Source organism: Drosophila serrata, unplaced genomic scaffold, assembly GCF_035046125.1.
Source record: "Drosophila serrata isolate PLE 108 unplaced genomic scaffold, ASM3504612v1 contig_382, whole genome shotgun sequence".
Lineage (NCBI taxonomy): Eukaryota > Metazoa > Arthropoda > Insecta > Diptera > Drosophilidae > Drosophila > Drosophila serrata.
In genome coordinates this window covers 9,086,002-9,113,471 of record NW_028257280.1, presented here as the reverse complement: position 1 = coordinate 9,113,471, position 27,470 = coordinate 9,086,002, and the positions used below count along the sequence as shown (strand labels likewise).

The 27,470-nt window shown below is 39.4% G+C and overlaps 3 protein-coding genes and 1 long non-coding RNA gene across 4 annotated transcripts; 1 reads left to right on the top strand and 3 right to left on the bottom strand.

Moving 5' to 3' along the window:
* Positions 1-249: 249 nt before the first annotated feature.
* On the bottom strand, positions 250-18,175 carry puc (dual specificity phosphatase puckered). Its single transcript, XM_020952420.2, has 4 exons — positions 17,211-18,175; positions 15,140-15,298; positions 11,950-12,174; positions 250-2,105 (listed from the first exon to the last, which is right to left on the bottom strand). Exons 1-4 carry the CDS (start codon positions 17,437-17,439, stop codon positions 1,270-1,272), a joined length of 1,449 nt encoding a protein of 482 aa, XP_020808079.1. The 5' UTR covers positions 17,440-18,175; the 3' UTR covers positions 250-1,269.
* A 1,986-nt stretch (positions 18,176-20,161) lies between these two features.
* Positions 20,162-24,366, bottom strand: LOC110184661 (fatty-acid amide hydrolase 2-A). Its single transcript, XM_086840995.1, has 5 exons — positions 24,224-24,366; positions 22,713-24,159; positions 21,740-22,183; positions 20,979-21,677; positions 20,162-20,612 (listed from the first exon to the last, which is right to left on the bottom strand). Exons 2-5 carry the CDS (start codon positions 22,950-22,952, stop codon positions 20,322-20,324), a joined length of 1,674 nt encoding a protein of 557 aa, XP_086697121.1. The 5' UTR covers positions 22,953-24,159; positions 24,224-24,366; the 3' UTR covers positions 20,162-20,321.
* Positions 24,367-24,716: 350 nt separating this feature from the next.
* Positions 24,717-25,580, top strand: LOC147642612 (uncharacterized). The gene is made up of 3 exons (XR_015273479.1): positions 24,717-24,851; positions 25,036-25,349; positions 25,443-25,580. It is a non-coding gene; the product is annotated as an uncharacterized LOC147642612 (long non-coding RNA).
* On the bottom strand, positions 24,907-27,361 carry LOC110184237 (fatty-acid amide hydrolase 2-B). The gene is made up of 6 exons (XM_020952697.2): positions 26,820-27,361; positions 26,521-26,746; positions 25,914-26,425; positions 25,730-25,855; positions 25,387-25,659; positions 24,907-25,322 (listed from the first exon to the last, which is right to left on the bottom strand). The coding sequence occupies exons 1-6, from the start codon at positions 26,988-26,990 to the stop codon at positions 25,032-25,034; spliced, it is 1,599 nt and encodes a 532-aa protein (XP_020808356.1). The 5' UTR covers positions 26,991-27,361; the 3' UTR covers positions 24,907-25,031.
* Between the last annotated feature and the right edge of the window lie 109 nt (positions 27,362-27,470).

Below are 27,470 nucleotides of genomic sequence, written 5' to 3'. Positions count from 1 at the left end.
AACAACGAAACAAATTAAACAGCCCGCTTTTACGCTTTTAACACCAGGGTTGTATTTCGAGAGGGACTTTTGTAACTTTATACTTGTAAATAGCCAATATACTTGAGCCGTAAAATATTCATATCGATAGGTCTCCAGCCAGGACCGATTGTCCTCCAGTGTTGTTAGCTCACCACTTCTCTATGCTTTGCAGCACTATTCAACAGTTTGGCGGTTCCTTTAAAAAAATTTAAATGAAAAGCAAAGATAGATTGTTTGATTACTTTTATAATGTCCGTTTACTTAACACACGGTTACATTACACTTTTCGCGTGTATCTTAGCCTAAAAAACTTACGATCTAATACAAATGAATCAAATCGCATTCATTATTCTCTCACGCGCGCTCGCTTCATATAAATAACTAAAACTAGAAAACACAAACACAAGCTTTTACTCACTTCAAGAAGTTACTTAATTATATGCAGTGTGTAGTGTAGGTGTGGGTGTGGCTATAGCGATTTGATAAAACTTAGAACAGTTTTGATAAGATCTTTGCTGTGTATATATGGCGGAGTTTTCCTTATTTGTTTTTGGGAACGGGAAGTTTTTTTTTGTGTGTGGCAAGTCAGCAGAAATAGTTGCAGTGCATTTTGGATTTTCATTGTTCTATGTGAAGATTTTAATATAGTTTATGTGTGTATAGGTATAGTTAAGATTCGCTTACAAACTAAATTTAAACTAAATTAACATATACGAGGTGTTCTTTCTTCTCAAACAATATTTTGCAGTTGGTTGTTTTGGATTACTTTAGGTAATTGTTTTGTTTTGTTGGTTTAGGGATGCGAAGAAATACATTACAAAAGCTCTTAAAAAGTACTGAAAATAGTGCAAGCTGCAATTGGTATTCCTCTTTCCTTGTTGGTTTGTTATTTAGGTACGCTTGTATGTACAATTTGTGAATTTACATGATCCAAAAGGTGGCTCAGTGTTAGATGTTTGATATATCATTTGCATCACCTTAGTTTATAGGAAGTATCAGACCGTCTTAGCTTTTATGATACGAATTGATATACTGTACATAGGTCTCAGAGAAATGTAAGAAAGCCTTTTGTTTTAAAAAAATGTCGATTAACATAAAATACGCTTTAAAACTTGAGTCTATTTTACATCTCGTCTAGAGCCGTACAAAATATCAATCCGATTCCAATCATCATGAACTTGGCCAAGGTCTGTACATTTTCTTTTTATTCACAGCTGCTTGGTGGCGGCTCCTCCGGGGTATCCTTTCTCAGTCCCTCGGATTGGCCGCCAAATGGTTGCTCCTGCTCTCGGGCGCCTCTTCGCAGACGGGCGTTGCCGGTATGGAGATGCAGGACATGGACTTTGGGATGGGTGACGCGGGCGCATAGCTGGACTCCAGATTTAGCCTCAACTTGGCGGGCGAATTCCGCTTAAATAAGGCCAACTGCCGCGTGGGCGACAGCAGACTTGGCTTGCTGATTGCGCAGGATACGGATGAGCTGGTGGACAGCAGGGAGCATATTCCGCTGCTGCTGCTGGTGGAGCTGGGTGAATCTAGCTCCGAAATTGTGGAAGCCGCCGCCGAAGTGCTAGGCGCCTCATCGTCGGGTGTTATGGGAGGTGAGGTGAGGCGCGAGGAGCAATTACTGCCCGCCAGACTGCCGGCACCGCTATCCACATCATCGTAATCATAGACATCCTCGTCCATGGCCTCGCTGTCCGACTTGGACTTGCCGCGATCCCGTTCCCGCTTCTCCTCGATCTCCTCCTGCTCTGGCTGCTCTACCAGTTGACTAGATGATGATGGGTGGTTGAGACCCACCGAAGATACTCCACCCACGGATGGGGTACTGGGACTGTTGAGGTGCGGGGTGGCCGGTGCCAGGATCCCGCTTTTCCGCAGACTCTGCTCCAGCTCCAGCAGCTGGCCCATGAAGTTTAGATTGGGCGAGATGATCGGCCGGGCCACTTTCACCAGCTTGTAGGCCTCCAGCAGGGAGAGCGCCTTGTACCGCATGACGTAGGCGATGGCGATGGTGGCGCTGCGCGAGATCCCCGCGTGGCAGTGCAACAGCACCCGGGAACCCGTTTTCCGGGCATCCTCTGCAAAATAACAAGAAAGAATCGTTTTAGTTGGTTTGTTTAGGTTTGCAAAGTGATTAATGGAAGGTAATTGAGATGGAAATAATTTCTAAATCATAAGGCTTACAAAAATTAATTAATTAAATCTATTTTGGAATCTTATTTCTCATGATTTCTTTTCAAATACCAAAATTTAAGCCGAGCGCCTAAGTATTATAGTTCCCAGACCTATTCAATTCCTCTCCAATTTACTTCCTGTAGGCACCCGTCGAAAAGTATGCAACGTTCTTACAAGATATAATTATATGGCCCTTATTAGGCTTATTATCATTTTATAGTTATGATTTCTATGTTGCCTTGACATATTAGGAAGTATATTAAAAATAATAGACTGTGAATTCTCAACCTTCGTCTTGTTCTTGCAAATATTTATATTTTGTTCACTATTCCTAGTGCTTGTTTTGTTTACTTTCTTGCTCTATCTAGCTATTTACATATATCTTAATTTTTTTTGTGGTCATCTCTGGCGAGGGAGAAACTTTTTCGAATTTTGAATGTCGAACGTGGAAGCTTCGATTGCCTGCTCTAGCTGTTGTTGTTGTTGCTGCTGTTCGTTGTTGATATTGCCCTGTCGATAGTGCCGGTGTATGGGTGAGTTGTACTTGATTGCTCTCTCTCCGGCTCTCTCGCGATGGCTCTCTCCCACCTCCGCCTCTGTCCCACTGTCGCCCTCTCAGCCTTCCTCGGCAACTCAACTGTGTGAATTTTGCTGGATGGATGAGTCATCATCGTTGCCAGCAGCAGCAGCAGCAGCAGCAACTGAGGCTTATTGACAGAACATTTTTATACCCTCGCACGCGCACACATACACACACTTATAATCGAGTGTGCACACACACACACACACACACACACACGTGGGACACATTAACTCATAATTTACGTTGTTATTTTTGGGCAAAGATAAGCAAGCAGCGGCAGGAGGAAGAGGAAAAAGAGGAAGAGAGCCCAGAAGAATCCGCAGCATACGGCGCACTTTTTTTTTCCAAGGCTCACATAATCACATACAGTGGAAATTCGAGAAAAGAATTTTATTTATAACTATAAAAAACTATGCATTGAAGCTGTATCTTATAACCACATTTTTTTGTATAGTAATATTTCAATAAATAAATACATATTTTATTTTAGATAATTATTGTAATATTACTTTTTTGGAGGCTTACGCTTTTCCTTATTATAGAAGTTCAACTGTAGCCTTATTAAGCCACCACCGAAAAAAATACTCACTATCTTATCGTACAGGAATTGGTTGTGGTGTGATTTCGGGTTTGGTGGTGGGCTGAGGCACACACCATGAGGTGGGCTATTACGGGGGGGGGATGGTCGCGGAAGGATGGGTGGTTGGAGCCGGCACAGCCTTTCCTAATCGATGCTTACTCATAAGGCAAACAAAGCAACACTTGTCTGATTTCCAAACAGTTGATAACCGAGGCCAGTCGGGCAGAAGCGAAGCCTTGTTGTTAGTCACCAGGCGCCCCAGTACCCGTAGTACCCCCTTCCATAGTATACGTACATACATATGTATGTATGTATATGACCAAAGGAGGTGATATCAGCGATAAACTTGGAAGGCGCGTGGTGTAACCCACTCGCAATTGCAGCCATATTGACAACAGCCCAGCCTTCACTCCCCCTTTTTTTTTCACCCCAAACCAAACCCTTTTCAAGTGGAGCGATAGTGCCCGCTGTGTTTGATTTATCAATGAATGGGTGCAAAGTAGACAGCGATAAGGATGATGGTACCTTCTACTTCGATTTCACAAATTTCGACTACAATTATGAATTGCATTTTACACACCACACCACACCACACAGTCAAGTGAAATCAAATCGAGTTAACGCTATCGATGGTCGGTATGACGATGATATGGCAACTATAACTGTGCTTGAGGGAAAATCCATCATAAATAATCAACTACTACCGATAAATGTTGAAAATGGAGGTTGTTTCCAAGTGCTAGAGCACCTAAGGTAAATACGTCAGAGCCCACAAATGGGTTCTTGCCTCAGTGGCTCGAATACACTAGCCAAAAAACCCCCCTCATTAGAAGAAATCAAATTTGTCAAGGTATTAAAGCTTAAGAAGGGGATTCACACATGATCATAGAGTAGAAGGTTTCAGAGAGAAAGAAATAGGAAATTTTCATTAGTTTCAAATCTTTAAAATCTGAATTCTTTAAGATAACTAAACATTTTTCTGAGTGTCGCAATTGGGGGAATCAAAAGAAACATATAAAGAGATGACCAATCCATAAGGCGGGACAAAAATAGACCCACTGATCGAGGGGGAAGGCCAAAGGAGGCCGACGCCTAGATAAAGAAAGATGGTCATTAAGCGTACAATGGCAGACAATTGGTCACCGTTCTCGTCCCCGTCTCTTTTCCGTCCCCCCTTACCAATCCATTCCATTCGCACGGCGCTCATAAATCCTCTTAGTTAATGACCCCGTCGCTCAGACAGTTAAAATCGCGCATAAAACGCGCCGTAAACGCGTCCGTCTTGAACACACACCACACACACACACCCCATAAGATATGATACCATATGATATGACTCATATTGGCTAGAAGTGGCCAAGAATACACAGAGGGGGCAGGTACATGAAAGGAAGGGGCCCGGAGTTTTGCAAAAAGTCTCCCAAGAAGTAGCTGTTAATAATGAATGAATTTCGCAAAAGTCTAGTTTGAGTCACTCAGAAGTTGAACTAGTTAATTGAGCAATAGTTTATGTTCAACATTGAGACAGAGGTTTATTTTTAAATCTTTATCCACTATGCAAACTTAAGTTCTTAAATTTGTAAAGTCTTAAAATAAAGATAAACCCCACTTTCACCAGGTTTACTTAACACCAGAAAGTCGTTCTCATCAAGCTTAATTTTGTCTTATTTTCTCGTCACTTATGACAGTTTTAACGAAACCGTTAATCATGGTTATTATATCTAGAAAGCCAACAATTATTTGTTTGTTTTCTCCTCTGTTATTTTTTGCATAGACACATATTTATGTATGTGTGTTGCTTTATTCAGAGAAAACGGAACTCGATGATAACTCTATGTTTCGGAGAGGGGACTTTTGCTGGATTATTAGGAAGCCGAGCTTAGGTAATTGTTTATTGTTCATGACAAATATGCAACCATATTTGTATGTTGCGGCTGTGACTGGCAATGGAAATGGAAATGTAAGTGGGGACGGAGGATTAGTAATCGCCAATACTTGCGATACTTATGACTAAACGAACCCAGTTCACCGGGGCGCACATTTTCCGGCGATGAGTGTGGATGAGTGATAGATCCCGAATCGTGTCTATAATGGGGCAGTCCACGATTCGGCCATTTCACCACACAGGGCTGGGATGAGCGTCGTGACTCCATTTAGGGGGCGCTATGCGTAATGCCAACTTTGGGTAGTCACCGCCTCCCCCATCCCGGTGAATGGATGATTAAGTGCAACAGTAGCGATGCTATGTTTTCGTTTTTTTTTTATTTTATTGTTCTCTGTTCGGGCCCCCGAATGCGTCATCTGGTGATTTGGGCTCAGAAGTGGGCCAAGTGGCAGACAACTGTCTGACAGCTGCGATGCGTTGGGTTGGGTATCGAATCGGGTGCATGGTGCTTCGGTTCAGTATCTCCTCCGTCTGGCCAGACCGTGATGACTGCCTGTCGCGACATTTTTCTCGAGTTCTTGTTCTCAATGTCCGATTGCCCAATGCATCATTTTCACTTTTTCACTTGATGATTAAGCCACCGGATCTGGGATCTTGACTCTCTCTCTCTCTCGGCTCCCGGAGTTCCAAGGGTCAACTTCAAAGTGTCCCCGGTGGCGCGAAACTCTCGCAACTCCCCTGAGTCATGGCCAGAAACAGAAACGGCAACAGAATCGAAATCGGAATCGAAAACAGAAACTGAAACTGAAATAACCATCGAGAGAGTATGTGGAACATGATATATGAATGAGAGTTCTAGCAATGGTCAGGGAAATAGTAGCACAGGATCATGGCAATAAGTTAGGTAAAAATATCATTAATATAACATTCAAATTCCCAATATTTGTGTCAATATAAAGTTGTGAAATACAAGACTGAATAGGCATTTTCTGCTTCAGATGATCAAGCTGTATCCCATTTCTTAAACCTTTATTTAACCTTAACCGCTACTATTCCCCTGCTTCTAACTGTTTTTACTTCGGGCCATGTTGTCAAGCAACAACAAGTAGTTTTGTTTATTTTCAAAATATTTAATTACTTTCGGAGAGCGACTGTTTATCATTAAGAATGCCCGCTTACTCATTCGTGTTTCTGATTCAGTTCCAGGCACTGACAGAGACAGAAAGAGACAGATTGAGTGTGAGTCTGAGTGCGGCAGGTGCCGCCAGGACACTTAAATGGCGATAAGACGCCGCTGAATCATACAAAACAAAGAAAGAGAGAGACAGAGAGAGAGATGTGAGCGGAGCACAGAGGTGGGGAGGTGGGTGAGAGGGGGCTCTCAACTTGACCTTCAACTTGGCGAAGCTCGACTTTGACGTGTCGAGTCATGCGGAAACAACAAGAGCTCAAAAGGCAGCCTGGCCTGCACTTTGAAGTTGCCTTCAACTCAGCGGATGGCTCAGGGCTCCCCTCGAGTGATTCATAAAGAGCATGCGCAGCGTCAGAAACAACAAAAGTAAGCAACAATCGCAATGTTTCATAAACAAATTGCGCGTATAAAAAAATAAGGAGGAAAATACAACGTGCGCGGGCGCAAAAGTCTTCAAAAGGGAGGCAATAATGAATGAGTACACTGGAAACCAATTTTAAAACCTTTTAAGATATGCAAAATTCGAAAAACAATATGAAACTAATTAATAAAAATATAAATATAAAATCTGATACTTTCTTTTTATAAATTTATACTAGTTATAATATTTTTAATTTTATTTATTGGGTTTCCAAGTAATATTTATTTTTCCAGGTGTATAAAGAAAAAGAAGGAAGTGTATACGTGGGCGTGGTTCCCTGTAAAATGATTAAGTGCTTTATAATTTCGCATTTCTCATGCGCCCGGCACGAGAAAAAAATAAATAAATACAAAAAAAAGAAACCGAAGTCGCAACGCAAATTTCAAATTCGAAATTCCTGTGCGAAGATTTTCAGTTTATTTAGCTCGGTTGGTTTTTGCATTTTATAAATAGCCGGCTGACGAATATTGAAATTATGTGCACGGGGGCCAACAAAAATGTCACCTCGAGGTTTTTTGGTTCTTTCAGTTTTTGTTGTCTGCCAACGGATTTTCGATTACTCATTAGTCGCAGGACTGTTCGAGTTGTCTCTTTTGCACGTATACTGAATGGGTATCCACACAGGTACAGCGGTGGTCAAAATTATAAGATACGTTTTTGGAGGTACATTAAATATTATTTACTTTATTGTAATACTTATTAAAATAATTCAAATAATGTTATATTTTCTAAAAATACATTTTAAATTTGTATTATATAAATTTACTTTTGAATATATCTTTTCTAAAAATACCAAACTAACTGCCGTTCAAAAATCCGACATAAATATTCGAAAAAAAAACCCATACTAACCTCCTATATTTTAACCACAACTGTGCTTGCTATATATTTCTACATATGCATTCATATTCATAGTTTTATCTAATCGGCCTTTCAACTGAATGTATGTACTATATAGAATGCTGGTATCACCAAATGTTCTCGAGGGGCCTCCGTTTTTCAGTTTACTTAGCTGCTTCTGCGCCAGTGTGTGCACAACCCGTACCCGTACTCGTATCCGTAAATGTACCCGTACCGGTACCCCCTAAACGTAACCCCACAACCGACGAGTATATTGTATGCTCCCCGTTTAGATTAAGTTAGTTTGTCAAAGAGGCCTTCTGCTCCATTGCTGGCAGATAAAAGCTGATGGCCTGTTAACTGATAACGTGATAACTTGGCGCACAAATAATAGGCGCTATATGGGTACAGTCAGCACAGACACCGTGGCGATAACTTGACAAATTGATTAGGCGGAGCGATATTGATAAGGAAGGATCGCAGAGCCGAAACAGTGAAAGTTTAACGGGAGAGTATTCCAAATTGAACAAATTAAAAATTCCGTTTATTTACCTTGGTGGTTTTCTTTTGTTGTTTTTCCTTGGCCTTATTTAAACAACGAACATATTTGTTTATGATTATGGCCTTCCTAAATTAGGTATTTATTTTTCTTTTAAATCCTAACATTTTTAAATGTTTACCAAAGCCGAAATACATTGGATGTTTTATCTTTGAAGGTATATTTTTATTCATTTTATTTTTCCTTCAATGGAGCCTTCATTCAAGTTCATTATTTCTTGAGAACATACCCTGTAATTCTTATTTTGTGCTAAAAATTAATGTTTGGAGATCTCTTTCTTTATAACATCAAAATCCTTGTTATGATCACTCATGTATGTATTTTGGAGTGAATCCATGTGTGATACCGTTCGATTTCCTGACAATTGAGTCTTTGATTGCTTTCTAGGCCAAGTGGCTTTGGCCAGGGTTTATCATTCATGTTAATGACACAGCATAATGACATTAGCATTATCCGACAACTACAACGGCAATAACAACAACCTCGAACTCTGCCGCCGCCTAATGAGCCTCTGCCGGCGTTGAGCTCATTTCAAGCTTTGCTTCACATAGCGGTGCTTCCTCCTTCATACCCCCTCCTTCCTTCACCCAACCCACCCGCTCACACAAAGTGCTGTTATGATGAATGGAAACGAAACGCAGCGCAACACAACAATAAGAAATCATAAGAAGAAGTAGCATAATACAGGCGAAATAAAACAATAATAATAGGCATAAGGTGACGACGGCAAACCAAAAACGAACGCGCAAAAGGCACAGCACACAGCAAACACAAACACAAACCGAGAAATGAAATCATGACTCATGCACTCAGTACGAAATACATATACTTTTCTCCTCCTCCTCCTGCTTTACTCCTCCTCTCCATTACTTCGTGCCTGAGTACTAATGTGTTTCTGTGCGGGTGTGAGTAAGTGTGAGGGAGAAGGGGAGAGCATTTATAAAAATAATACTTGAGAGGTGAAGAGAGTTGGGGGAGGAGGTAACCGTAGTGGGTGGTGGAAGAGAAGAGAGACAAGCAAAAAGGAAGCTGCAGATCTGACAGATGCAACAAAAGGAAGACAGGAAAAGAAAGAATACAAGAGAGGGGCTATGATCCATACAAAGCAGCTGTTGCTCACGCACCTGACATCCGCACCAACAGTCGAGGCCGCACGCACAAGGATAACCCAGAAACAAAAAAAAAACCATACAAACGATGACTCATGAACAGGAACCGAAAATGTTTACAAAAATAGAACATATGCCAAAAAGAAACGCGCAGCGACCGAGCGAGTGAGAGAAGAGAGGGGTGAAATGTGCCGTTGGCGGCGCAATAAATAGCAACAATAAGAAGCCAGCAGAAAAATCGATGCTGCTTTCCCGCTTACCCTCCCACAACCGGCTCCCACTCTCGCGCCGTCTCGCTCTCTGTGTTCCACATTGCATTGTGAACGAACAAAACGGAATGGCGATGACTCATCGTCGTGGCACAGTGGTGGCCGAAAAATGTTTAACAGTCACGGCGGGCGAGCAGGATTCGAAGCGAGGCCGAGGACACAACCCTTATCAGAAAGGACGTTTGCGGTTGGTTAGCATTTTGTTGTTCTCGTTTACTGGCCCGGCAATCTGCATAAAGTTTTCATTACCCGGGCAAACTTGTGTGCACCGCGAAAACTAAAGGCCAATTACTGAATTTAATTTCTAAGTCTTGAACTAAAAAAATATATTTAAGTTACCGTTGATTTGAATTATGTCCGCCTTAAGATAAGATAATATTGAGAGTAACTGCATTTAACTTTTAATAAGTATTTACCTTTTAATCCTTTTAATATAATTAGTTTTTGTTCAGTGCACCCTGGTCTATTATGCAAAGCAAACCAAAGCAAAGCAAGTAAAAGCAAAGAGAGCAGAAAGGAAAAGCCAAGCGCAGGAGCAGCGACGTCATAGTCACCGAAGCCGAAGTCGCAACACAGTAACGGCACCAAAAGGCAGCAACAGCAACAACAGCAACAACAGCTGTGACGACGACGTTGCCGCCATGCTGTCTGCCAACGCCAGCACGCAACAGCAACAACAATGCGGCGGCAAATGGACGAGAAGGAGACAGAAGGAAGGTGGATAAGCGTAGGAGCACCAGCAACAACAATAGCACTGAAGAGGAAGAAGGAAGGAGCAATGCTCCTTTACGCTCACACCCTTCTAATGGCTTCTACGGGCGAGAGGGAGTGTTTAGAGTACGCTTGGAAATCCCGTGGGGATTAAGGATTAAATAATGAAGCATTTTAAATTGAATCACGAACAAATGTTTAAATATTCAACATTAAATTTAAATCGTATTCTAATTTTGAAAATATTAGAAAAGTTTTTGATAAACTTTAATCCTTTGGCTTGGCAGCTAAATTTTAATAGGAACACAAATTGTGTTGGGAACCCATGTATTATACGTGATAGATCTACATTTTAACAGAAAGATACTACCGTGTAGAACAAAGAGTACCACTTTCCAAGAGACACCTATTTTGGAGGTCGCCAAAATACGCCCACTCGGGTTTTCTCGCGCGCTTGTTTTAAATGAAATATTTGCACTACTTAAATCAGAGACGCTAAAAAAAACACTAATAATACTGCTCGTGCACACGTGCCGAGATATTAGCTGCTGGTTATAAAAAAAAAAAACGAAGAAAAGAAAAAAGTACAAAACAAAAATACTTGATGAACAGCTTTGGACATAGAAAATGGAAATGGAAAAATGCGATTGACGTCAGCATTATATTCCACGGCTAAAGCTATAGCCCTCGCCGCACGTCGCGTTCCTCGTTCTTTCTCTAGTCGCCCGTGTGTACATATTATTATTTTCATTTAAAATTAACAAAAGTATAGTTTGTTTGCTTGTGTGGGAAAAGCGCTGAAGGCAGCACAAAATGCCAAGAGCACAAAGGCCCCCCCAAAAAAAGGGGCAAACAAAAAAGTCAATAACGAATTTTCCAGCCACACGAAAGAAAGGGAAGTGGAAGCCAGACCAAAGCAAAGCCATTATGCAAAAAAAAAAAAAAAATCCACAAATGACCGCTGAAAAAGCCCGCCGCCAGGCATCCAATAACAAGTCACGTTTAGCAATCGCCAATCGCAAATAGTAACCAAAGATGATGACTAAGCGTAACTCGGATTCGGATTCTCAGACTCGATTCGGGGAGCCCTAGCTTCCACAGAATTTCGTATTATTATTATGACTTTTTCCAAACGAAAACAAGATAATATAGTCTAGCCTAATCTCTGGCAAATATTTGGGAAATTTCATCACGTTTGGGGGACATTTCTCTCTATTTGACAACTGCGAAAAATATCCGTAAAGTTTGTCATATACTCGAAATTTTTCAAATGAAAACTTGTCCTTATCTTATTTATTTATCTTCAAAAGTTTCCTAGAAAATATATGCGTATTTTTTAAATTTATTCGATAAGAATACATTGCAGTTTTAATCCTAATTAGATAACTAATACAAATTCTTTGCTTCATAGTAAAATTATGTTTAAGAAAGTATTTTCTAATTTTATTAGGAATATGATATCACTATTCACAATAAAATATCCAATTAAATTGCTATGATGATGATGGGAATAATTGAGGAAATACGCAATTTAATAAAATTGATTTATGTGCGATTGTACTATATATGATATCTGATACATTGTTCAAGACACTTACCGATAAAGTCGAAGGCCTCCTGGAAGTACTGCTTAATGTTCTGATGGGGCGTATCGCTGGCAGGTATTTGCATATACTTGAGGCCCTGCAGATGACTCTCGTTGGGACTTTGGCAGGTAACATTCAGCACACAGTTGGCGCCCACGCTGCTGGGATCGTCGGCATCGCGGCCATTGCCCAGTAAGAGATGCGGGAAAACGGGCGAGGCGGGATGTGTTTCTATATCTGCAAGATACACATATACATGCGGATTGGATCATTAGTTTTTATGAGTAAATAATGGAAAAGTTCTGGCCCATTGTCGGATTTGCGATCTTTCTTCACTGTATCTCTCTCTCTTGGGGGCGGAGGTTTAGGTGGAAGTTTGCCAATTCGCGATGTCATGCAACAAAAGAGTCTGGCCTGGCCTGGCCTGGCAGATGATGATGATTATCATCGCCTGGCCCTGTTTTCTGTATCTGTATCTATTGTTGTGTACAATGTCTAAATTTTGCTACAACAAATTGTTTATTTTTTTTTGTTCTCCCCTCCTCAGGCGTTTTCATTTCGTTTCGATTCGTCTGCTTGGGGCTCTACGCCACTCTGTGGCTGTTGCATGAGTCATGCCACACACAGAGAGGCATACGAAATAGTATATAGTCTCAGTTCAGTTCGGTTCAGTTGGGTTCAGTTTTATTGGCAGTGGGCGAAGTCGAAGGGAGGTACGTCCAGAGGGGGCTGGGGGGTGGGCTTCACGTTGCCTCATGGCCGAGTTCCCCGAGTTCGTAGCACTCTCAATGAGCCGCGCAATTGTTTCTGCTTCCCCCTCCTCCTCTATGTGTATCTATAATTGTGCACTGTCCAACTACACTCCCAAAAAAAACGAAACCGCAATAAACAAAAGATAATTTAACTATTTTCTATGATTGATAAATGGGAACAACCAAAATATAAGAGATTGTAAAGAAAAAATTGGTCTAATAATGGAAATAACTTGCTTTATATATAGATAGATATTTCTTTTTAAAAAATCGGAGATCAACGCTAGCTCTTCATATTACTATTTTCTATATAATTTGTGGCCAAGTTAAGTTATTCTCAAAGTGTATTGCTTAGATTGAATAGCAAGTTACTGGGCCCAGCATATGCCCTGCGGTTTTGGCCACAGCCAACCCACCCTCTCACTCCTACCCCTGTTTCATCGATTATTTGTCATTGGCTTGCGTGTTAATTGATAGCACTCTGAGCCATGGCAACTCGACGTCGTAACATATATATATATTTTTTGGGCCGACTGCACTTTGTGGGTCACACGGAAATCACTTGCATTAGTCATCAACGATCGCACACGTTGGAACCTTACACGTAAAGATGATTGTCATTGCGGCATTTACGCAAACCAACACTGATAGTACAAATAGTACTAAATGTATATATATACATATATGAATATACAAATATATGACACTGTATAGTATGAATGCAATTAACGGATTTCATAAATATTTCCACAGTGAGTCATTTGGCATTTGGGTAAACAGGAATCACGAGTGTCTACTAACAAATATTGTAATGGAAGGGTGATGGTCAAGTCGCCATAGCCATACAATAATTGTTTTGCTAATTAGTCTCCTCAAGGGTATTTCCAATTTACACATAAATTATTATTTTTTTCGGAGTTTCCTTTGGAAATTGCATTGACCTTATGACTTGGCATTTTGGGTGACGAAGTTGAAGTGACTCATGTAGGCCTAATTACTATTTCGATTATTTGCCAATATATTTGAAATGTTAAATAATAATAATAATGAAAATAATAAGCAAACACTTGGGACTTTGTGTTTGAAATATACTTATACCAACTATACTGATTAGTGCAATCTATAAGGTCCCATTCATTCTGATCAATTTGAGATAGAGCTTAGAAATAATGTGTTTTAAATTGATTAGTCTTCACCTTAAAATGCCGAGTTATTTATAAAATGTAAATAGATCCGCTTAACTATAGAGGAAACCTAGAAACCAATATCACGGTGCAATCACAAATCTGTCAGGTGGAAAAAAAGACACTCAAGCTGAGAGATTAAGTACTCAGACTTAACGTCAGTGGGTAAATATGAGTAATATGCAAAAGTTCGACCCGAGAGTTTGACATTGAAAATTTCACTGTATTACACAGCCGCTGTTGTTGTTATTATTATTATTTCTCTGTTGTTGGCTTTGTTTTTTTGTATTGTTTTGCATGTGTTTTGCTGCTCTTTTCATACTTTTCATACACATGTATACAGACAGATATATATATATATATTCGCTCGATTTCGTAACGTGCAAAAATAAGCGCGAACGATTTATCTCACAGCACGTGCCGAAGCAAAAACAAAATTGTTTGTTTTTAATGTTAAATCCGAGCTCAGACGAGTGCGATGAAGTGGGGAAATAGAGGCAAAATGACGGAAAGAATTGTACAACAAACTGAGACAATTTATCGCCATGTATTACTATCAAGGGGGATGGGGTAAAGGGGTAAAGAACTTAGGCCGAGTAGGAAATGAAATGCAATGATAAGCACAAACAGCATTCTACATGCAGCAATGCAACCGGCAGAGCGAACAATCGAGAGATTGCTCGATCTGGAACAGATATAGTATCACTTCGGTTCCGCTCTCGATCGGAATGTTAAACTCAAGTAACTTGGTTGATAAGGCAAAAAGACTAACCGTTCTTGGTATGCAAACTCCTATGAATCATGACTATAAATCATTCAACATTGCGTTCCTTTAACCAAACTTGTACAATAAAACTCTAGGAATTACATATTTTTCCTTATAATTGAATATGTATCATAATTTTGAATCATTTTCATTTCATCTTCTTAAAATTCCTAATGTATTACCTCATTGTTCTCAAATCGCACAATATATATGCAGTTTTGCTACTGTAGAATATCAAACTCGGCTATAAGCCAATAAATTTAATAATCATATCTCTTGTAATGTTTAACCTATTCCCTTTCCGAGTTCTAATAAAGATGGTTTCCTAACACATCACAATATCTTCGGAATTCCCCAAAATATTTACCTTTCCTTCCTCTAAAGCTTTTGCAGACATAATTGCGAGTCTTGGCCAAAACTGAGTCAGAGAGACCTTTTGTGAAACCCGTCTAGAGATCACATAGCTGTGACAGTGGGTTCCCCATGTGGCTTTCACTTACCGTAGACCGCCGGACTGGAGCAGCTGCGGGTCAGCAGCGGCGTCCGTCCGCCGCCGCCGTTCATTGCCATGGAGGATGACGTCGTCGATGTCACTTGCTGCTGATCATCACATGCCAGATTCTCCCTGGACCGCTTGTTGGGATAGTCCTTCTGATTGGCTGCAAAGACAAACACACAAATACAGAAAACATGCGTTAATACGACGATTTAAAAACTGATTATAATTGGCGGTTAGCGATTTGCTTAATTTTATATACCCCAATGATGTCAGCAGTGCGAAAAACTTGTCGCGCCAGGTCCGCTCGAATAAACCGCAAAAATGTTTCGCTTTAGCTTCGATTGCTGCCGCTGCCGCTGCCGCCTGCCAGAACTGACGTAAGACATTTATTTCGGCTCTGGAGTTGTTGCCTGATTAGCAGCGGTACGAATGCAAAGCCAAAGTTTTCCACATTCACCGCAGCCAAGTCGGAACTGGCAACTTAATAACTCGCTTATCACAATGAGCGGGCACAATTAGAAAACGCTTTGTAAGCGTAAATACGAATTTTAGTTGATAAAACGTAAATAAAATGTAGTAAAACCTTAACTACAACTATTTGAAACTACAGTTTTTGTGTAATTTTAAAGGTCCATTTATAAATTCTGGCATCTACTATACTTTTTATATGTAAAATTCAGTCTGTATAATGATGAATAAAGGTAATGCCAATTTCTAAGCTATTCCCAAAGCTCCTTTCATATTTTGATTGAAAGCCAAGACAGCCAGTGTATCAACTAATATGTGATAAGATAATTTGCAATATTTTGAGCTATTTTTGAGCAACTACTCCCTCTGCATGAAAAGGGGTCTTTGGAGGTTGAAGGACTGGTCTTTATCAGCTGCTGTACGCCTCGAACATAGTGTCTTTTTATGCTGGCACAAAAGCAAAACAACTTTGACTGAACTGCGAGGGAACTAATTCGCTGTTATCAGCAGCCAGGCGACCTCAAAAGCCAAAAAAACAACACAGAAAAAAGCAACAGCCAGAAAAAAAAAAAAAATACAACCAACTTTTCACCGCGGGCAGGAAACGTTGGCTCAATTATTTTGTTTCTTTTTTTTCGCTAGTAAAACAAGTAAAATCGCATGCCAATAGTGCATTGCACACGGACAGGGGCGGCGGTGGTCTGGAGTGTGTGGGTTTTAAAGGGGTTTCTTCGGAAAGGAATAACAACAACAACAAAATGGAAAGGGGGAAGTGTGAATTAATATGCAGCAGTTTAGCCTTGTTTTCAGTCTGGTTTCTGTTTTCCTGCCTTTGTTTCGGAAATTTTAGGAGATATTGTTTACCATACAAATTCTTATATATTTTGTTTAGTTTTTCTTTACTTTAGGTGAAGTTTTAACCCCTTCTATTAACTGTCCCTGCCCACCACACATGCAACTCTCTCCGAACGTCTCTCGCTTGCTCTACCAACTTCAATTCGTTTCAAGTTGTTGCTGAGGCTGTTGCTTTTTCTCCCTCTCTCTCTCCATCCCTGTACTTCTCCTTCTCCCTTCCTCTTGGGCTTGCTTCTTGTTACTGCTGTTGTTATTATTTTTGTTGTGCCGATGAATTCGTACTCGAAAGGTCGTTTCAAAGCGGGTTTTCAGTTGGATTTTTTTCAGCGTTGCCAGGCCGCTTCAGAAACCTGCTTTGCTTTACATTTTTTGTCTTGTGTGTTTTTTATTTGTACTCGTATTTTGTTGGACGCGAATCGAAATGCTTCTTTTGCTTTTATTTTTGAAAGACACGCGAATTGTGAGTCACGAATGGAGCGAAAAAAAAGTAACTGACTCTGATCTCTCTCCTTCTCTTCTTTATTTATTTTTTTTTTTGTGTGAAATGGAGACGCTTACGTGTGTTCGTCCCCTCTCTTTCCCTCCCACCCAAAAGTAAACAGGCAGCATGCCAAGCGGTAAATGCTCGCGGGAGAGAGAGCGCGAGTGAGCAATTCGTTCCCTCTCTCTCTCTTGATTGGTTTAAGTGTAATCTTAATTTGTATTTTACTTGATACTGCTTTTGCTCTTGTTGTTGTATTTGTACTCACCACCAATGCGATTGTTGTTGTTGGTATTTTGGATTGGCATAAATAACAGAAGACACGGCGCTTCTCGCTTTATCCGCATTTTCATTTCACTTTTATGACTCACGCTGCTGCTGTCGCCGTCGCACTCACAGCAATTGTTGTTGCGTGTTGTTGACGTTGCCGTTGTAGCGTTGTTGTTGCTATAGTCGCAGTTGTTGTTGCTGTTCTGCGTTGCTCGATTCACACACATACGCAGGCGAAACACACGCACGCACACATACGCACACACTACACACGGGCCGAGCACGAAAAAACTGTTTTAAAATTGATATTTTGCCCGTATAATCTATTATTCCTATGATTTTCGGTAGGAGGTTTTATTAGATAATCCCCGAGCCACTTGTTGAGCCACTTCCCGTTATAATTTGGGTGTACGGTGTATGTGTTGCAACCAGAAATCTAGTTTTATTTCCACTTGTAGCACGCTCACACTTGTTTAGTTTCCAAAATATTCGTTAACCAAAAAACGCGCGTATAATAAATTTAAGTCTTTGTGTCCAAAGCAATGCGATTTTGAGTGAAATGTAGTTTATATCCAATTAGCAGTGTTTTTTTTACATTTTTAACTCGTTACGCCGCTATAGGGTTGTTAATTTATGTTTTTTATTAGGTCTTCCGGCCGTGAAAAGCGTAACTATTAACGCTTTAATAATCCAAAACGTTGTTAAAGTTCCTAAAAAATCAATTGTAGATTTTTTAATTTCTTTGGATATTGGCGGCGCCTCAGAACACGAGTGTTTGTCGATTCACGAATTGGCTATATCCCCAAGCGACACAACCGCACTCGCTGAGTGTAATTTTTGTTTTGAAACGCGCGCTCGACTGTGTTATTATTATGGTTTTGGCTGGGAAGACAAGAACAAATTACACGTCCGCTGAAGTTGTCAATCTGGCTAATTTCGAGTCAAGTGGCGGAGAGATACTGTGAATAGCGGGAAATCTGGCTTTTTTATATCCGTTTATTTACTTTTTACTCCCTGTTAAGTTGTTACGATTTTTTCCCGCTTTCCGGCGGTAAATTTATTTAACAATTATTGTATAAGTATTGTATAAATTAATAGCTTTACTTATAGTACTATTTCTTTCTCCTAACAGATTCTTTATCTTCACCACTTTTTGGATATGCATTGTGGTCATAGTGTCATAAATGTTGTTTAATTTTAATTTAATTCAATTTAATTTTCACACATTTTATTAACTATTGTTAAATTACTCAAAATTATTAACCCAAACGGCCAAAGCCGTGCTAGCTTGTTAAAAGAGTTTACTATGTTTGCTATGCTTAAGCAGGTGTTGGTACAAATAAACTTATAATTGTTTAAGATATATAATATATAATTGATAAATTGTTTATAAATTCTTGAATTTTTAACATTTATTTAGTTCACTTAAAAAAAAAGTAATAGTTAACATGCCTGTGTTTGATTACATTTTACATGCATTGCGAGTTGTAACAGAGTGTCATAAATTGACTTATGCAGCAAGTATTGTGATTAGGATTGTTGAAAATTTACTAAAATATCAATATATCGATATTATAAAATGATATTTTATATTATTATTTTATTATATAAAAAATATCATCGACAAGTTATTTTTTAAAATATCTGACAACCCTATTTAAACTAAGAATTATTTATTAAATTGTTTAATTGTTTATAAATTGTTTAATTTTATATATTTATTTAGTCCATTCTAACAAGTAATAATTAACATGCCAATGTTAGATTAAATTTTACACTTAACACGTATACAATTTTGATCACACAATAAAGTTTCTAAATCCCAGAAAAATGTAATTCGATCACTAGGAATTTATACAAACTAAAAAATATACATCTAATTATACCCTGCAAGACTATAATAAAATACTATAATTATCTCATATGAATGTCAAATTCTTACCTCTTCGTTACAAAAACAATAAGTAGACGATTTACTTGTTTACAATTTGATCATGAGATTGGAATTCACCGTTTTTTAATTGCGAAATTTTTGTTTTCATACATTGCATTTATAGCTTGTTTTTCAGCGTTTTTAATTCTTTTATTTTTCGCTAAGACAATAGCTGATACGGTCATAGCCGACATCACTGAGCAGCAGAATAATTGCTCTGCTGACGTCGACGCTCTCCATGTTCGAAATTCGAAGTAATCAGCTGATTGTTGCTATGTTGAAATGGGCGACTCAACAGCGATAGGCGGTTCTGCCCGTAAGAGACGCGTGCGACAGAAGAGTACAGATATACGTGTGAAAAAGTTGAAGTACAGAAAAAATTGAGCGCGCATTTTAAAACTCTGGGTTTAATTTGTACATTGAATAATTTTTTTAGTTCTCTATTGTATATTTTCCAATTGATTTTTACACGAATCAGCATACTTAAAATTTATTATTTAAAAATTAAATAGTTTCTTTTGAACATAATTTCTGTCGTATATCTTAGTACACAAAAGGGGGTGGAATATTTATATACTCATATTTCAAAGAAAATCAATCAACTGGTGGAACCTAGGGAATACGAATTACTAAATTGTGTATTTTTGCAGCGACTAAACCTTTTGAAAAATATTTGCTATTAGGCATCTGGCTTCTTCTTTTTTGTTTTGAAATTTTAGCAATAGTTTCAAAAGCTATTAATATATTCGCTATTTGAAACTTTTTAAATCGAAATAGTTTACAAATTTATACTTATTTGTTTTGTGATTTTATTAAAATTAATAAACATTGTATGGTGGCTTCGTGGATTTTAAACTTGTGTTTAGCTAAGATGCAAACCATAAATACATAGGAAAAATTCCGGCAGTGGCGCTTTCAATGTGTTGAAAATTATAATTTAAATAAATTTTGTTTACAGAATCTTTATTACAGATGCTTTGTTTTATTAGTGTGGTAAAAGATTAACAAAATGATTATTTGTTTTCAGGAAATTTATTTTGGAAAATATTAAAACATGAATAGAATACAATTGTACCCAAGTAAATATATGTACTATAACATTTTTAGATAACCTTTGTGAGAATATTTAAATATATTCCTGAGTCTTGCTGATCATCCCGTTTTTAATATACTTTCTTAATTCTCAATTTCGTGAGGAATAGGTGGCTGCCATCCGCCAAAGGCTCTTTCCAACTCCACGGCCATTCGGAGGCATAATCGATCCTGATTTGGTGCTGCAATCACAGAGAATCCAATGGGGAGTCCCCGCTCATTTAAACCAATGGGCACATGAGTGACGGGCAGGCCAAGTACATTGAAAAGCAGAGTATAATCAACGCCCCAGAGTGAAAATATCGACCACTTGTTCCTCGGGGCAGGTAAGTTTAAGGTGGGAAAGAGCAGAACTCCATTATCGCCGAGAAGATCCTTTAATGAAAAGAAAAAATTATGAATTATATATTTTAGATTAGATAAAACGGAAAATTAAGACTAATTGTTAAGGCTTTGATTTGACTTCAATGTACTTCGTCACTGAGAGGTTTAAAAAGTCATAATCAAACTTTTCTGGTTAATATTATAATCGTTGCGGTTTTGATTAAACCAAACCTACAACGTCATGCTGAATTGTAAAAATCACACTTTAGATTTGTATATATAAATTTTAATCTAGTAATTAGCAAAGAAGTTGTCATTCTTTGTGTAAGTGTAAGGTGCTTACTACGTACAGAAATACTGCATAAAAAAGTAGTGAATATAAATATATATGTTTGAATGCTAATTGATCTCACTTACTCGAAACTCGCCAATCAGGTAGTGCCCCTCTTCCATATATTTATTGACCCTTGATCTTGACATAAAGGCATTCGTCTGTCGCATGAGTTCAAAGATCAGGGCATTGGTTGTATAGCACGATTTACCAACAAGACTTTTCAATATCTCCCAAAGAATCTTGCGCACTATGCCCGAACTTTCTTCTGTACATTCGGATTCCAAGAGAAAATCCATTCCATCCTGTTTAGCGATACTGGAAAGAGCCATTTCGACGGAATTCTTTAGATTTGGTAACTTGGCTCGTTTCACCTCCAAGCCGAGGGTGCTTAAATGAGTTGTAGCCTTGCAAATGGCATTCCTGATATCCTCATCCACTGGCTGATGCATCAGACCGTTGACACCTTCAAAGCCCAGGGCATAGTGCACTTTAATTTGATTCAATTGAACAGGTTCATCTAGGCGCAACTTCGATGATTTATCTTTGCCAGCCATTACTTTGAGTAAATCATTCAGATCCTCGGCGAATCGTGTTATGGGTCCCTCCACCAAATAGTGCTCGATATTTGGGTCTTTTGAGTTGGGAAAGTGACCCTTTGTGGAGACCACTCCACCGCTGGGCTTGTGCCCAAAGACACCACAATACAAGCTGGGAATGCGAATAGAACCTCCAATATCCGAGCCAATGCCAAAAAGCGAGGCTCCAGCACCATTCAAAGAGCCCTGAAATTATAGCAGAATATTTACCAGACAATATTTATAGATATATTCAATGTATAACTTACCTCTCCTCCAGAACTTCCGCCTGGCGTCCTTTCAAAATCGTACGGATTCAGACAGCAACCATTTAGCAAGGTATCAGTTTCAATACTAAAGCAATACTCCGGCGTGGCCGAGATCAAGAGGGGAATAGCTCCAGCGGATCGCAGACGCTTTACAGCCTCTCCATCTGCCTGGGCCTTGACCTCCTTGCGGGCTAGGTTACCCACGGCAAAGGTCATGCCGCCAAGGGCACAGGATTCCTTGATGGTCACGGGTAGACCCAGCAATGGACGCTCTTCGAAGAGCTTCTCCACATCCGCTGGAGACTCACAGCCGGCTATGAGGTCATCAACTTTGGCGGCTTCCTCGAGAGCAGCCGAAAATCGAGATTCCACAATCGCATTCAAGTGCGCATTAACAGACTCGATGCGTTCGATATATGCGCCCACCAACACTTTAGAAGTCAACTAAAAATGGAATACAATAATGTCATTAACAATTAAGTAAATTATTATGAATTATTTCCAGATATATTTTTTATATGTGTATTAAAGCGGCTTATCGATGTGAACTTTAAACTTTCTGATAAGGAAATGATTCAGTAATTTTGCATGTATCAAAACTTTACAGTCAAAGATTAATATAAGAAAAGTTATTTGGTTTAAGTGGTTGTAATTACAAAGTCATTAAGAATGTTATTTTTATAACTCATATTGTCATTGTAAATGTGATGGCATTATATTTTTATGAACTATTTTATTTTTTATATGTTAGATGAATCAGAAGCTTTTATTTTTGTGAGAATCAAAATATTACCTCAAAAACCTAATGCAAGAAATTTTAAACAATATCTAATATTTCATTTTAGTAACAATTTACTTCTTTTTACCATTTTTTTTTATATTTCAAGTTCTTATTTAACAAATTGTGTAGGTTTAACATAGCTAAGCTCTTCTGTGGGTATTCCCGGAGTAACTTCAGGTGGAAATTTCTTACCTGTCGCGATCGTAGGCGACTGCGCAGCTCCTGAACGCTGAGGGTCAGCAGGCGATTCCGGATCGGTGGTATGAGGGTCCTTTCTGCTTTCGGAGGATAAACGAACTTGTCCAAAAGTGGGGACAAGATCAAAGCTATCGCCCTTACAAAGATAACGAGAAACCGTAGGAATATTTCCATTGCAAGAACCAGAAGAACCGAACGCGACGAAGGCAGGAAAGAAAATGAAACAAAAAGCATAAACAAATCGAGCTTGCCGGCCAACGAAACGGGATAGAGCGATTGTGGGGAGAGAGCGAGAGAGCCAAGCAGGTTGGTTGATAATGAGGAGGTGGGTGGGGAGTGATAGGTGGATCATTGGGGGGAGAGTGAGCGCCAACACCAACGCTTATAAGCTTATAGAAGAGAGTAAGAGAAATAACTCTCTCAAGACAGTGGATCACAAAGCTCACACTCTCGTTAAATTTTATACGTTTCTAAAAGTTAATTTACAAAAGAATTAATATTTATAATAAATTGCAGAGAACCAAAAAGTTCTTAGCAAGCCAAAAATTACCTTTGTCTCGATGATTCCTGTTTAATTGAGATTTAATTTTGTTACAACTCAAATAAAGTAAAATTATTTAAATACCTCTTACAGTTCGAAACTTTATTATAAAAGGATATTTTATAATGCAAATCAAACTGGAGAACATACGTGTGAATTCAAAAATTGTTATGAATCATGCGTTTAATTTCGTCATCCTTAGATCCTGTGGTATCGACTGATGTAAACTCGAATGATGGTGAAGAACATGATGAATGGATGAGAATGAGATTGATGAGATCCAGGAAGGTCACTTAGGAGGATAAACCTAGTTATTATCATCCGAAGAATCTGAGGAGGAGGAATCGTCCGAAGATGATGCGGAATCATCCGAATATGATGAGAAATCATCTGATGATGAGGCCTCCCGCGAAACTTCTGGTAGAGCCAATGGATCCGGTTGTGGGATCACACTTTCGTCGGGGGTAGCTCCAGGATGAGGCATACGATCCGGAACGGAAACATGCTCCGATTGTGAGGTTTCCAATTGATCAGCTTGACCCGAATCTCCATTTGGGGCTTCGTCAAATGCAATATCCAAAGGCCTCAATGAAGTTAAATGAAGCTCGACACGGTCTTGGCCATTTTCACGTACTCGTGCAATATACCGCAACATTATTCTGCGATGGATACCATTACGGCCTTGTCTTTGTCCGTTTTGATTTTGGACTGACTCAGCATCTTGGCCATTTTCAACATGATTCCCCATAATCGAATGACGGATATGGTCGGCTAAAGGCCCCAACCGACGTAAATGAATGTCAATACGGCCTCGGCCACGACCACGTATCCCATTTAATCCACCACGGACACCAGAACCACGTGGAAGAAAAGGCGGCATGGTTGAGTTTTAACGGCAAGCTGCAAAAAAGCCCGCATTGAAGGGGTTTCTTTTTTTAAGTTTACTTAGTACTAGCAAACTTACCACGTTGTTAAAACAATTAAAATGTTAAGAACACTTAAAAATTTTCCAAAGAATTCAGTTGTACACGCTTTCAGTGGCAGAAAAAAAATTTAAGCTTCGATATAAAATTTAAAAGTGGCCAGGTTATTTAAATATCGATAATTATTCCTTATTGCACGTGGATTAGGAGATGGTGATATATATTTTTTTTAAAGCTTGTCAAATATATCGGATTGCATTAATATTTTTTTTTGGTTTTTCAGGATAAGCTAGGAAAAATTAAATTTTTAGAGTTGTTATTAGGGTTCAGGTTTTAAAAGACTCAGTGAATAGACCCATTTTATGCGATTTAATTCTCAAAAAATATTTTATTTACGAAAAAATCTGTTACTGGAAGTCGTTGACTTTTGCTAATTCAGGTATTTCCCTGAACTTAAATTGCGGCTTAATATTTATTTGAATTTATTTATATTTAAAACAATTTTTTACAAACAATGAAACTCAAGTCAGTGAAGCCATTTGGATTTTATAATTACTTTGGTCACACTGGTTCCCAAGCGAAATATACAACAATTTCAGAGATATAATTTTTTGAACAAATTAAGTCGATGTTAGTACTAGTCTTAGATCCAGACTAGTTTTATTTAAGGTAGGTTGAAGTGTTAAGGTTACTACGGTATTGTTTTAATAAATAATCAAACGCATAAATATAAACAAGCTTTATTTGATTTTTGGCGCAATTGAAACTTCTACTTTATATAAATGAACTACTAATTTCCAATAAATTCTACCTTTAACCTTAATTAGTATATGATCCTGACCATTTTCACTAGCTCTTTATTTCATGTGCCACTGGTGGCACCCAGCCATGGAAAACTGCCTCCAGCTCTGCGGCGATCTTTAGGCAGAGCTTGTCCTGATACTGACCGGCCACCACCTGGAGTCCAATGGGTAATCCCCGATGGTTAATGCCCATGGGCACGTGTGTAGCGGGTAGGCCAAGGATGTTGAAGAGCAGCATATGATCGATCCCCGTCACATTCACCAGTGATGTGTGGAAGCAGAGGGCGCTCGTATGGAAGGTGGGCACAATTAGGACACCGCGGTTGCCCAACAGTTGCTATCAAAGGATAATAATAATTATTAGGTAAAATTGATTAATATATATTTATAGATTTCCTTACATTCAAGTGAACCCTGATCTTTTCTACTTCCTCCCGATACGGTCCCATATTTCCAGAGGCCATCAGACCATTAAACCGCTTCATCACCTCAAGAAACATGGCCTCCTTGGTGAATATCGAGTGACCGATGATACTGTTGAAAAGCTCTATAATTATCAGTTTCAGGGAGGGATCCCGATCCGCACGCTGGGTCACAATGCTGGGCATACCCTTCAGATCCACCAGTCCCACTAAACCAATTTCCAGAGAATTGCTAAAGAAATTAAGATCCAACTAAATGGTAAATGTAATTATGAAACTTCACATTTTTTAATAGAGAGATTAATTTATCTAAAATATATACCTTCTTAGATTGCACTCCACCCTTTTCTAGACACTGAACAGCCTTCGTGATGGCCCATTGAATCTCGGAGTCCACCACTGGATGGGTGAGACAGTTTAGGCCCGAGTAGCCGTAGGCGTAGAAAACCTAACCCATAAAAATATAAAATTAAATGTTAATTATGTATAATCCACAGAACTCTAACCTTCATTTCCTTAAGGGTCACAGGCTCCGTCATATTCAGCTTGTGCTTATTATCCCCCGCCATAATCTCCAGCAGCAGCGGCAAGTCTCGGGCAAACCTTGTGATTGGACCCAACTGCAACATCTTGGGAAACTTTGGGTCTGTTAAGGTATACGGAAAGTGGCCCTTGACCGAGGTCAGTCCACCAGTGGGCTTGTGTCCAAATACTCCACAAAACATGGCCGGCAGCCGAATGGAACCGCTGATGTCGGAGCAAACACCAAATGTGGTGGCGCCCGCACCATTTAACGAACCCTCACCGCCCGAAGAACCGGCAGAAGTGCGTCGCATGTCATACGGATTCAAAGTTCTTCCATATATATTGTTGCTCGTCTCAAAGCTCATGCAAAATTCGGGATTGGAAGAAACTAAAAGGGGAATGCCACCGGCGGCACGGACGAGTTCCACCACATCGCCATCCTTGGGAGATGTCATATTCTTGCGAGCCAGACTGCCCACCGCAAAGGACATTCCTGTGAAGTGATTAGCAAATTAATTAAGTATTTACATCAGAAAATTATAACATAATTGTAATGGAGATCATTTAGATGAATTAAAGAGTGCTTACCTTTAACACCGCACGATTCCTTGGCTGTGAAGGGAATACCCAAAATAGGATATTTTGTAAACAGAGCAACTCGGTCGAAATCTGACTTTGCCTTGGCAATAAGTTCGTCTGCCAGTTTAGCATCCTGCATGGCAGCTTCATAACGATCCTGGACGACAGCATTTAGCGTGGGATTCACCTCACCGATCCTTTCAATATAGGCACTAACCAACTCTACCGATGTTATCTGTAATTAAAACCCCAAGAACATGACTTTGCAAATGTCCAAGTGTATGACGAAATTGGACTTGGAGACTCACCTCGCCGCGTCGCAATTCGGTGACCAGTTCCACGACTGATTTGTTCAGCAAAGGATTACGGATCCCTGGATATTTTGGTTTTCGTGGGGCCATCGTAAGATCCAGAATTTTGGTCACCAATATGCCAAAGGCATTCAAAATGAAGGCCATTAAGCGCAGAAATATCTCCATGACGACAGCCGGGGCGGGTCACCGTAGGGTTGAGGGATATTCAAATTGGCGGACTTCGAGACGGAAGTGGGTTACCTATAGCCAAGCGGCGGGTACTGGCACTTTCACTGCTCACTGGGCACTTGGAAAACCACCGAGCGCACCGACTGCGGATCGTGGACTAACGGTGACGATCCGCACTCGCACTCATTGCCCCCCTTTTTTTTCGATTCGAATTTGAATTGAATTTCAAAGCAGCCATTCTCAAACACTAAGGCCACCTGGAGTGTTCTGGTTTTTTACAGTCGTCTTAATTTTTTTTTGAAATAGAATTTGACTAAGACAAAGTTATTTCAATGAAATACAACTGCTGAGAACCTATGTCTGAAAAGGTGTTATATGAAATGTATACATAGTTTTATTTAAAAAAATGTTTACAACCCTAAATTAGTGTTGACCTACGACCCGCCTCGCGAGTCAGCCAACTTTTCTGCAGGCCTG

Excerpts from the sequence above, each read along its gene's own strand:
- LOC110184661 (XM_086840995.1), bottom strand. The coding sequence starts at position 22,952 with ATGCTTTTTGTTTCATTTTCTTTCCTGCCTTCGTCGCGTTCGGTTCTT. Across the intron at positions 22,184-22,712 it reads GTCGCCTACGATCGCGACAG|TTGACTTCTAAAGTGTTGGT; the intron begins GTAAGAAATTTC and ends TTCCATTTTTAG. Across the intron at positions 20,613-20,978 it reads ACCTGATTGGCGAGTTTCGA|GATCTTCTCGGCGATAATGG; the intron begins GTAAGTGAGATC and ends TTTTCATTAAAG.
- LOC110184237 (XM_020952697.2), bottom strand. The coding sequence starts at position 26,990 with ATGGAGATATTTCTGCGCTTAATGGCCTTCATTTTGAATGCCTTTGGC. Across the intron at positions 25,660-25,729 it reads GTGGAGTGCAATCTAAGAAG|TTGGATCTTAATTTCTTTAG; the intron begins GTATATATTTTA and ends TTTACCATTTAG. Across the intron at positions 25,323-25,386 it reads AGATCAGGGTTCACTTGAAT|CAACTGTTGGGCAACCGCGG; the intron begins GTAAGGAAATCT and ends ATCCTTTGATAG.
- puc (XM_020952420.2), bottom strand. The coding sequence starts at position 17,439 with ATGTGTGTGAATCGAGCAACGCAGAACAGCAACAACAACTGCGACTAT. Across the intron at positions 15,299-17,210 it reads CAACAACAATCGCATTGGTG|CCAATCAGAAGGACTATCCC; the intron begins GTGAGTACAAAT and ends TTGTCTTTGCAG. Across the intron at positions 12,175-15,139 it reads CTCCAGTCCGGCGGTCTACG|ATATAGAAACACATCCCGCC; the intron begins GTAAGTGAAAGC and ends TGTATCTTGCAG.